The 12605-nt window shown below is 42.1% G+C and overlaps 1 protein-coding gene across 1 annotated transcript in view; it reads left to right on the forward strand.

Moving 5' to 3' along the window:
* The first annotated feature begins 11048 nt into the window (after window positions 1-11048).
* LOC128985998 (protein borderless-like) overlaps window positions 11049-12605 on the forward strand; it is a 51670-nt gene continuing 50113 nt past the window's right edge. The window contains exon 1 of the mRNA XM_054406044.1: window positions 11049-11127. Within this exon, the coding sequence (XP_054262019.1) occupies window positions 11085-11127 (43 nt within the window). The 5' untranslated portion in view covers window positions 11049-11084. The remainder of the gene's footprint in view (window positions 11128-12605) is intronic.

The raw sequence follows: 12605 nt of genomic DNA on the forward strand, positions 1-12605 counted from the left end.
TTCAATTGAGGATCCTGGTTAGTGTGAGAATAAAAGTGAACAATACAGTACTTTGTTTGGGGCACCTCCACAGAGATTTTTACTTCTAAATTGTAATATTCACTCGCGTCATTGAATGTCCCATAGCCCATTGCCTCTTTACAGCCCCGAAGAACTAGGCAACGAGCCACATTTTAGCCGTTGCCACAGTGTAATAAGTAAGTACAGCCAGCATTAAGCTTACTGAAAGGGGTCCTGCGAAAAGTAAATAGTTTTTTGAATGTTTGAAACTGGGTCCAGCTATTCCTGATCATATGGCTAATAAAACAGCTGACATTACCACATTACTCAGTAACATAGCTACACGGATCATCACACTTCATTCTACACTCATTCTTCGCTCATATTTGGGTCAAAATACGCACCTAAATGGTGTCCCCATCAAATCGATAATGATAATATGTGACAGAGTTAAACGAGGGAGATCTATTCATGGTTTAACTTTTAGTTCATGACAAGTATTGGCTATTGAAATGGCCAAAATTAATATACTACTGCCTAGTCTAGTATTAATGTGAATTCACCAGTTCGCAATGTTGATATTCCATCAATGACTGGACACAGGAACTATCTTGCTCGAAGAATTTTTAAGTACTGCTGTAGCTTACTGGTATTGACAATAATAGCCCGCACTGAGGGTGAGGAAGGAACCTACAACTTTTTTTCGTGGTTGTAGCACATCTTTATAGGACCAGTCGTGACAGAGAGCAATACAGAACCTAAAAATAATACCCTTTTTCGTAGCTTTTTTAATAAAAGATACTCGCATCTTTGGGTCATAGAAGAGTGCTACGTTAATCAGGACTCAGGTGTGTCTAACAACTCCGTTGGAAATAACATGCCTCTACGTGAGTCATTGCAAAGTTCTATTTTGACTGAGACAACCTATTTCCCCACCATGGATTGTATTTAGGTTTGTCTGACGACTGAGTACGGTACCTGGTACCCTTTCTACTCACTTTGCTCCATTCTGCTTACAAACCTTGGCCGATTAATTCCAGTAGTCTCAGATAAATACCTACCTTAATAGCTAATACACACGGGTCACAACGGTTCTTTACACCTAAATGCTATTTTTTCTAGCTGATGTTATTAATATCATCCGATATCTAATTATATCTTACCATTGACTATTTGTTGCATGAATAGTCAAAGATCTTACTGATCAGAGTTGTTTTCATCAGTGCCAGTGAGCATCTGTTGACATCTAGTGTCAGTGTGTTTTTGGTCAATTATATCTTTCTGATCAGCTGTTTCTACTGAGCTTCTGTGGGACTCTTGCTTGTTGACAACTATGACAGTGTCAGTGGTCGGCCCTCGCATCCTCATCACGTACAAGGTCAGATGTCAAGTGGCGAGCTATCAGCTGATCAATTATATCTTACTCATCAGCTGTTTCAGCTAGCTTCTGTGAGACTTTGTTGACACCTGGCAGTGTCACTGTGTCAGCGGTCAGCCCTCGCATCCTCATCACTTACAAGGTCAGATGTAAAGTGGCGAGCTATCAGCTGATCAATTATATCTTACTCATCAGCTGTTTCAGCTAGCTTCTGTGAGACTTTGTTGACACCTGGCAGTGTCACTGTGTCAGCGGTCAGCCCTCGCATCCTCATCACGTACAAGGTCAGATGTCAAGTGGCGAGCTATCAGCTGATCAATTATATCTTACTCATCAGCTGTTTCAGCTAGCTTCTGTGAGACTTTGTTGACACCTGGCAGTGTCACTGTGTCAGCGGTCAGCCCTCGCATCCTCATCACTTACAAGGTCAGATGTCAAGTGGCGAGCTATCAGCTGATCAATTATATCTTACTCATCAGCTGTTTCAGCTAGCTTCTGTGAGACTTTGTTGACACCTGGCAGTGTCACTGTGTCAGCGGTCAGCCCTCGCATCCTCATCACGTACAAGGTCAGATGTCAAGTGGCGAGCTATCAGCTGATCAATTATATCTTACTCATCAGCTGTTTCAGCTAGCTTCTGTGAGACTTTGTTGACACCTGGCAGTGTCACTGTGTCAGCGGACAGCCCTCGCATCCTCATCACTTACAAGGTCAGATGTCAAGTGGCGAGCTATCAGCTGATCAATTATATCTTACTCATCAGCTGTTTCAGCTAGCTTCTGTGAGACTTTGTTGACACCTGGTAGTTTCACTGTGTCAGCGGTCAGCCCTCGCATCCTCATCACGTACAAGGTCAGATGTCAAGTGGCGAGCTATCAGCTGATCAATTATATCTTATTCATCAGCTGTTTCAGCTAATTTCTGTGAGACTTTGTTGACACCTGGCAGTGTCACTGTGTCAGCGGTCAGCCCTCGCATCCTCATCACGTACAAGGTCAGATGTCAAGTGGCGAGCTATCAGCTGATCAATTATATCTTATTCATCAGCTGTTTCAGCTAATTTCTGAGAGACTTTGTTGACACCTGGCAGTGTCACTGTGTCAGCGGTCAGCCCTCGCATCCTCATCACGTACAAGGTCAGATGTCAAGTGGCGAGCTATCAGCTGATCAATTATATCTTATTCATCAGCTGTTTCAGCTAATTTCTGTGAGACTTTGTTGACACCTGGCAGTGTCACTGTGTCAGCGGTCAGCCCTCGCATCCTCATCACGTACAAGGTCAGATGTCAAGTGGCGAGCTATCAGCTGATCAATTATATCTTACTCATCAGCTGTTTCAGCTAGCTTCTGTGAGACTTTGTTGACACCTGGCAGTGTCACTGTGTCAGCGGTCAGCCCTCGCATCCTCATCACTTACAAGGTCAGATGTCAAGTGGCGAGCTATCAGCTGATCAATTATATCTTACTCATCAGCTGTTTCAGCTAGCTTCTGTGAGACTTTGTTGACACCTGGCAGTGTCACTGTGTCAGCGGTCAGCCCTCGCATCCTCATCACGTACAAGGTCAGATGTCAAGTGGCGAGCTATCAGCTGATCAATTATATCTTACTCATCAGCTGTTTCAGCTAGCTTCTGTGAGACTTTGTTGACACCTGGCAGTGTCACTGTGTCAGCGGTCAGCCCTCGCATCCTCATCACTTACAAGGTCAGATGTCAAGTGGCGAGCTATCAGCTGATCAATTATATCTTACTCATCAGCTGTTTCAGCTAGCTTCTGTGAGACTTTGTTGACACCTGGCAGTGTCACTGTGTCAGCGGTCAGCCCTCGCATCCTCATCACGTACAAGGTCAGATGTCAAGTGGCGAGCTATCAGCTGATCAATTATATCTTACTCATCAGCTGTTTCAGCTAGCTTCTGTGAGACTTTGTTGACACCTGGCAGTGTCACTGTGTCAGCGGACAGCCCTCGCATCCTCATCACTTACAAGGTCAGATGTCAAGTGGCGAGCTATCAGCTGATCAATTATATCTTACTCATCAGCTGTTTCAGCTAGCTTCTGTGAGACTTTGTTGACACCTGGTAGTTTCACTGTGTCAGCGGTCAGCCCTCGCATCCTCATCACGTACAAGGTCAGATGTCAAGTGGCGAGCTATCAGCTGATCAATTATATCTTATTCATCAGCTGTTTCAGCTAATTTCTGTGAGACTTTGTTGACACCTGGCAGTGTCACTGTGTCAGCGGTCAGCCCTCGCATCCTCATCACGTACAAGGTCAGATGTCAAGTGGCGAGCTATCAGCTGATCAATTATATCTTATTCATCAGCTGTTTCAGCTAATTTCTGAGAGACTTTGTTGACACCTGGCAGTGTCACTGTGTCAGCGGTCAGCCCTCGCATCCTCATCACGTACAAGGTCAGATGTCAAGTGGCGAGCTATCAGCTGATCAATTATATCTTATTCATCAGCTGTTTCAGCTAATTTCTGTGAGACTTTGTTGACACCTGGCAGTGTCACTGTGTCAGCGGTCAGCCCTCGCATCCTCATCACGTACAAGGTCAGATGTCAAGTGGCGAGCTATCAGCTGATCAATTATATCTTACTCATCAGCTGTTTCAGCTAGCTTCTGTGAGACTTTGTTGACACCTGGCAGTGTCACTGTGTCAGCGGTCAGCCCTCGCATCCTCATCACTTACAAGGTCAGATGTCAAGTGGCGAGCTATCAGCTGATCAATTATATCTTACTCATCAGCTGTTTCAGCTAGCTTCTGTGAGACTTTGTTGACACCTGGCAGTGTCACTGTGTCAGCGGTCAGCCCTCGCATCCTCATCACGTACAAGGTCAGATGTCAAGTGGCGAGCTATCAGCTGATCAATTATATCTTACTCATCAGCTGTTTCAGCTAGCTTCTGTGAGACTTTGTTGACACCTGGCAGTGTCACTGTGTCAGCGGTCAGCCCTCGCATCCTCATCACTTACAAGGTCAGATGTCAAGTGGCGAGCTATCAGCTGATCAATTATATCTTACTCATCAGCTGTTTCAGCTAGCTTCTGTGAGACTTTGTTGACACCTGGCAGTGTCACTGTGTCAGCGGTCAGCCCTCGCATCCTCATCACGTACAAGGTCAGATGTCAAGTGGCGAGCTATCAGCTGATCAATTATATCTTACTCATCAGCTGTTTCAGCTAGCTTCTGTGAGACTTTGTTGACACCTGGCAGTGTCACTGTGTCAGCGGACAGCCCTCGCATCCTCATCACTTACAAGGTCAGATGTCAAGTGGCGAGCTATCAGCTGATCAATTATATCTTACTCATCAGCTGTTTCAGCTAGCTTCTGTGAGACTTTGTTGACACCTGGTAGTTTCACTGTGTCAGCGGTCAGCCCTCGCATCCTCATCACGTACAAGGTCAGATGTCAAGTGGCGAGCTATCAGCTGATCAATTATATCTTATTCATCAGCTGTTTCAGCTAATTTCTGTGAGACTTTGTTGACACCTGGCAGTGTCACTGTGTCAGCGGTCAGCCCTCGCATCCTCATCACGTACAAGGTCAGATGTCAAGTGGCGAGCTATCAGCTGATCAATTATATCTTATTCATCAGCTGTTTCAGCTAATTTCTGTGAGACTTTGTTGACACCTGGCAGTGTCACTGTGTCAGCGGTCAGCCCTCGCATCCTCATCACGTACAAGGTCAGATGTCAAGTGGCGAGCTATCAGCTGATCAATTATATCTTATTCATCAGCTGTTTCAGCTAATTTCTGTGAGACTTTGTTGACACCTGGCAGTGTCACTGTGTCAGCGGTCAGCCCTCGCATCCTCATCACGTACAAGGTCAGATGTCAAGTGGCGAGCTATCAGCTGATCAATTATATCTTATTCATCAGCTGTTTCAGCTAATTTCTGAGAGACTTTGTTGACACCTGGCAGTGTCACTGTGTCAGCGGTCAGCCCTCGCATCCTCATCACGTACAAGGTCAGATGTCAAGTGGCGAGCTATCAGCTGATCAATTATATCTTATTCATCAGCTGTTTCAGCTAATTTCTGTGAGACTTTGTTGACACCTGGCAGTGTCACTGTGTCAGCGGTCAGCCCTCGCATCCTCATCACGTACAAGGTCAGATGTCAAGTGGCGAGCTATCAGCTGATCAATTATATCTTACTCATCAGCTGTTTCAGCTAGCTTCTGTGAGACTTTGTTGACACCTGGCAGTGTCACTGTGTCAGCGGTCAGCCCTCGCATCCTCATCACTTACAAGGTCAGATGTCAAGTGGCGAGCTATCAGCTGATCAATTATATCTTACTCATCAGCTGTTTCAGCTAGCTTCTGTGAGACTTTGTTGACACCTGGCAGTGTCACTGTGTCAGCGGTCAGCCCTCGCATCCTCATCACGTACAAGGTCAGATGTCAAGTGGCGAGCTATCAGCTGATCAATTATATCTTACTCATCAGCTGTTTCAGCTAGCTTCTGTGAGACTTTGTTGACACCTGGCAGTGTCACTGTGTCAGCGGTCAGCCCTCGCATCCTCATCACTTACAAGGTCAGATGTCAAGTGGCGAGCTATCAGCTGATCAATTATATCTTACTCATCAGCTGTTTCAGCTAGCTTCTGTGAGACTTTGTTGACACCTGGCAGTGTCACTGTGTCAGCGGTCAGCCCTCGCATCCTCATCACGTACAAGGTCAGATGTCAAGTGGCGAGCTATCAGCTGATCAATTATATCTTACTCATCAGCTGTTTCAGCTAGCTTCTGTGAGACTTTGTTGACACCTGGCAGTGTCACTGTGTCAGCGGACAGCCCTCGCATCCTCATCACTTACAAGGTCAGATGTCAAGTGGCGAGCTATCAGCTGATCAATTATATCTTACTCATCAGCTGTTTCAGCTAGCTTCTGTGAGACTTTGTTGACACCTGGTAGTTTCACTGTGTCAGCGGTCAGCCCTCGCATCCTCATCACGTACAAGGTCAGATGTCAAGTGGCGAGCTATCAGCTGATCAATTATATCTTATTCATCAGCTGTTTCAGCTAATTTCTGTGAGACTTTGTTGACACCTGGCAGTGTCACTGTGTCAGCGGTCAGCCCTCGCATCCTCATCACGTACAAGGTCAGATGTCAAGTGGCGAGCTATCAGCTGATCAATTATATCTTATTCATCAGCTGTTTCAGCTAATTTCTGAGAGACTTTGTTGACACCTGGCAGTGTCACTGTGTCAGCGGTCAGCCCTCGCATCCTCATCACGTACAAGGTCAGATGTCAAGTGGCGAGCTATCAGCTGATCAATTATATCTTATTCATCAGCTGTTTCAGCTAATTTCTGTGAGACTTTGTTGACACCTGGCAGTGTCACTGTGTCAGCGGTCAGCCCTCGCATCCTCATCACGTACAAGGTCAGATGTCAAGTGGCGAGCTATCAGCTGATCAATTATATCTTACTCATCAGCTGTTTCAGCTAGCTTCTGTGAGACTTTGTTGACACCTGGCAGTGTCACTGTGTCAGCGGTCAGCCCTCGCATCCTCATCACTTACAAGGTCAGATGTCAAGTGGCGAGCTATCAGCTGATCAATTATATCTTACTCATCAGCTGTTTCAGCTAGCTTCTGTGAGACTTTGTTGACACCTGGCAGTGTCACTGTGTCAGCGGTCAGCCCTCGCATCCTCATCACGTACAAGGTCAGATGTCAAGTGGCGAGCTATCAGCTGATCAATTATATCTTACTCATCAGCTGTTTCAGCTAGCTTCTGTGAGACTTTGTTGACACCTGGCAGTGTCACTGTGTCAGCGGTCAGCCCTCGCATCCTCATCACTTACAAGGTCAGATGTCAAGTGGCGAGCTATCAGCTGATCAATTATATCTTACTCATCAGCTGTTTCAGCTAGCTTCTGTGAGACTTTGTTGACACCTGGCAGTGTCACTGTGTCAGCGGTCAGCCCTCGCATCCTCATCACGTACAAGGTCAGATGTCAAGTGGCGAGCTATCAGCTGATCAATTATATCTTACTCATCAGCTGTTTCAGCTAGCTTCTGTGAGACTTTGTTGACACCTGGCAGTGTCACTGTGTCAGCGGACAGCCCTCGCATCCTCATCACTTACAAGGTCAGATGTCAAGTGGCGAGCTATCAGCTGATCAATTATATCTTACTCATCAGCTGTTTCAGCTAGCTTCTGTGAGACTTTGTTGACACCTGGTAGTTTCACTGTGTCAGCGGTCAGCCCTCGCATCCTCATCACGTACAAGGTCAGATGTCAAGTGGCGAGCTATCAGCTGATCAATTATATCTTATTCATCAGCTGTTTCAGCTAATTTCTGTGAGACTTTGTTGACACCTGGCAGTGTCACTGTGTCAGCGGTCAGCCCTCGCATCCTCATCACGTACAAGGTCAGATGTCAAGTGGCGAGCTATCAGCTGATCAATTATATCTTACTCATCAGCTGTTTCAGCTAATTTCTGTGAGACTTTGTTGACACCTGGCAGTGTCACTGTGTCAGCGGTCAGCCCTCGCATCCTCATCACGTACAAGGTCAGATGTCAAGTGGCGAGCTATCAGCTGATCAATTATATCTTATTCATCAGCTGTTTCAGCTAATTTCTGTGAGACTTTGTTGACACCTGGCAGTGTCACTGTGTCAGCGGTCAGCCCTCGCATCCTCATCACGTACAAGGTCAGATGTCAAGTGGCGAGCTATCAGCTGATCAATTATATCTTACTCATCAGCTGTTTCAGCTAGCTTCTGTGAGACTTTGTTGACACCTGGCAGTGTCACTGTGTCAGCGGTCAGCCCTCGCATCCTCATCACTTACAAGGTCAGATGTCAAGTGGCGAGCTATCAGCTGATCAATTATATCTTACTCATCAGCTGTTTCAGCTAGCTTCTGTGAGACTTTGTTGACACCTGGCAGTGTCACTGTGTCAGCGGTCAGCCCTCGCATCCTCATCACGTACAAGGTCAGATGTCAAGTGGCGAGCTATCAGCTGATCAATTATATCTTACTCATCAGCTGTTTCAGCTAGCTTCTGTGAGACTTTGTTGACACCTGGCAGTGTCACTGTGTCAGCGGTCAGCCCTCGCATCCTCATCACTTACAAGGTCAGATGTCAAGTGGCGAGCTATCAGCTGATCAATTATATCTTACTCATCAGCTGTTTCAGCTAATTTCTGTGAGACTTTGTTGACACCTGGCAGTGTCACTGTGTCAGCGGTCAGCCCTCGCATCCTCATCACGTACAAGGTCAGATGTCAAGTGGCGAGCTATCAGCTGATCAATTATATCTTACTCATCAGCTGTTTCAGCTAATTTCTGTGAGACTTTGTTGACACCTGGCAGTGTCACTGTGTCAGCGGTCAGCCCTCGCATCCTCATCACATACAAGGTCAGATGTCAAGTGGCGAGCTATCGGCTAATTGATTAAGTCAATTTTGGAATGTGACTGTGCTAACTTTATGATCATGTATCGATGTAATTGCTCACTAAACATGCCGATAAAAATGTCGTATTATTTTTAAATGAATAGTTGTTAAAATAATCTTTTGCGACTCAGGCTTACTAAAGTATTTCATATAATAAATCAACTTATGTTGTTGTTGGACAATAAAGAGGAAAGGTACGAAAACAATAAATGTAATGAAAAATAAAAACACACCAATTTAAATTCTGTACTTAACTTTTGCAGTTTTCGGGGTTATCTTTGCGATTACTCCATTTGGGCAATATTCGTACCACGAAACATATTCATTTTCGAAGCCCGACGGTTTTATTGTTGTATTTTACCATAACGCTACTATAACACTACTATATATAACACTACTAGTGTAACTAGTGTAGTGTATTTATAACACTTCTAGTGTTATATAGTCAATAGTCAATGATTTTACATTTAAATCACAAAGAGAGCACACTATTTCCTAAATGATGTCTAGGGGCGGTGTGAGAAACTCTGTGTGAAATATAAAGGCCATAAACAAATCTGAACCGGCTGAGTAATTAACTTACTTATACTTTTAATTGAAATGGCGACCATACAAAATAGGTATTTTAAGCCAAGTAAGTTCATGAGCGAGTAAAGTTTGTTATGGTGAATGTTCCTCAACACCTCGTAGTTATGAAATTTATAACCTTGCAATTCAACAAGACCATTGGACTATTTTCATGCATTGAGGACCGAAAGAATTATTAGCATGGATTGAATAAGTTGGCGTAATGCTGTAATTGAAATGTTATCATTCAACACACTGCTCGTGATGAAACCCGATATGTCGTTTGACCAGTCACCACAAGCAATACAATAAAACACTTGCAATTTACACTACGAGTGGTTGGAAGCTGATTATAATTTGTTATGTGAATAACCCTTCAAGGATAAAAGATGGAAACTTTAGTAAATCGTAAATGTCTCTTAAGCTGCACACAATCCGAAAAATATATGATAATCAACAATGGTTTATTTTAATTTCAGTTTGAATGGTTAAAATTTAAGACGGTGGATTAATTTGGATTTAAATGTCACGTACCGTAACTGTTCAATTTAGTAATTTACAAGTGATTTCAACACCAGATTATGGGTTTAGAACGAAATTAGAATATAAAGAATACATTTTCTCCTCACATGAGAATATAACTCACAAGTCCTTCTGCCTCATCCTCGTGGTTAAAAAAATAATTAAATGTAAGCAATACATACAAAAGTTTTAGCTCATTTTTTTATTGAAGTGAAATGTTGAAAATTATTTTTAAAAAACTCCCAATGAAATAGGAAATATTAAGACACCTCTAGCAGCATATTGTGGATAAAAACTATAATAGGCTTATGCAACTACAAGTTTTGTGACTAGAGTCTCTTGTATTTTGACAACCCTAGGGATTGAAGGGTTGCAATTTAAAAGAAATGATTTAATATACAGTACATTAAATGTTCATTTTAACCATTTAACTTTAGAAATTGATATAGGCAAATCTGTTCACAGTTGTTCAGATACAATCAGGAGTATCACGAAAAATTCCAAATGGAATAAACAAAACCACCAATCACGCCAAGACCGTACCTCATGGTATTTTAAAGCAGAGAGCTTCTCCGAGTGAGGTCGAAAAACATTCAAAGAATTTAAGAGTATTTTCAGTTCAGGATTCAAAGTCTATGAATCATTATTACAATTTAACCAATAAGTAGCATTTGAAGGTTAGTAAGGGTCATCACGTTAGAACGCCCATAGGAATCACGATATAGGAACGCGTTTAGGAATCTATCGTTTAGGAAAACTTTACTTAGGTAATCAAAACGAGTAATTATAATGTATTTTTTGCTGTTACTATTATTTGTCGAAAATAACTAGGAAGTAAAAAAAATGTTCAAAGATTTCAAAACGCTGATGGAAACACGACAAAAATCAACAATAACGACGAATTTCTTAACAATAACACACTTGTCACAATAAAACCTTCCGATAAACCCTCCCTTGAAATTGGCGTAATCATGGTGTCAGCTGACCACTACAAAAACTTCAAAACTTATCTGAAAGATCAAAAAACGGTCAGTTGGCCGTGATTACGGGCACAATAGCCGTACGGGCTAGACTGAACAGCAGCAGGGTATTGCTGTGGCTGTGACGCAAGAATGGCGGTATACAATTGGTTAATGGGTGGTGTTATTGGGGCACTGTGGTCGAGGCGGAGTGCAGTGGGTAGTGTGTTTCGCGCCATGGTCACCGCCGCCACCCTGCTCGTCTTCTTCCTCTCTTCCGGTGAGTCCAGCTGGTTTTGACATTTGTAAATAATTACTAGATTCGAAAAATACCGATAAAATTCGTCTTTAACAGGTAATAGGTGTTATGGTGTAATTCACCATTCAAAGGGTCGTGATTTGTATTAACTATATAAATATAGACTGTTATTGTAATAACAGTTTTAAATACACCTGCTCAAAACTGTATTAAAGGCTGTTCAACTAAAATAGTTTGAAAATTAAAGTCTCTATACATTTTTTCCTTCAAATTTTGTGTGATTGTTAAAAAGTAAAAACTATTTTTATTTATTAGTAGGCCTACACACAACTTGGTATTTTTCGTCATAAGTTAAGTGGATTATATAAATTAAAAAAATTACATTAACTTAATCTACGAGTATTTTGGATTTTTTTATGGTAACACTAAGTGCTAAACCGAAATGGGAGAATTCGTTTGAATAAGAAACATACACCAATAACAGTCGGTCTTTAAATAGTAGGTTGGAAAACATATGTTATTGAAATAAACCAGGGTTTCTAATTCACTCGTAATCTTTTTCAATATTTACACTTGTAAAATACAATAGACTTGTTTATTGTAGTTCAAATAATGTTCTCTGTGTATACTTGAATTATTTACTATGCATCGTTGGATTATTTCAAGTGAATGTCATTTGCGTACATGGCTGCGTAGGCTAATAGTAACTTTCATATGTATAGCCTTCAAAAATAAAAACTAAGTTAAATTTCCAATGCAAGTGATAACGACAGCTATTAGTGTATAATTTATATATTTTATATCATGCTTACAATGGTACAATTATAAAATGTACATGTACAGTAAAACTACAATTATAATGCAGCTCGTGATTTTCTACAAAAGCTAAAAGAACTATATAAAGTGTCTAAACATCAACTACCGTAACGTAACATAGGTATAGCCACCTTAGGAGAGATTTGGTCTCGGGTCTTAGGATAGAAATGTAGATATCTAATCAGTGCTTTAAAAAAGGTTCAATACCAGCAACTAAGCAATCCAACGCTGTTGTAAACACAGCTAGTTTCGCCGCCTGTGTGGCTCCATCATCAGGTTGTACAAGGACGGTTTTCTTTCTTCACACGAAGAGCGTCATATTTTTTACACGAAAAATAATAAATAGACATTTAAACATCACACAAAAACTAATACGAGACATTTATGGTAACTTGTCAGATAAGCAAACAGACGACGCTTGTCCGGCAAAGTTTGACTCCAGACTCAAACTTGAACTTTTTTATTTTTTTTTTACTATTGAACTTTTTTAATATTATTTGGCAATCCGGAGGCTAACTCCTTGAATGAAGATATGCTTTATTTTTATCGTTTATTTAAGTGTTAAACTAACTAGACTACTTTACTAAAGTTTATTTCAACTGTACATATGATCAGAAAGTGGAAAACGAGCAATACCGAGCCAATTCTGTAAATTCTGTAGACTCTAATAAAATCTGATTTTT

This window comes from Macrosteles quadrilineatus, unplaced genomic scaffold (genome assembly GCF_028750875.1).
Source record: "Macrosteles quadrilineatus isolate MER2022 unplaced genomic scaffold, UCM_ALF_1.0 Scaffold_2__2_contigs__length_208266976, whole genome shotgun sequence".
Classification (NCBI taxonomy): Eukaryota; Metazoa; Arthropoda; class Insecta; order Hemiptera; family Cicadellidae; genus Macrosteles; species Macrosteles quadrilineatus.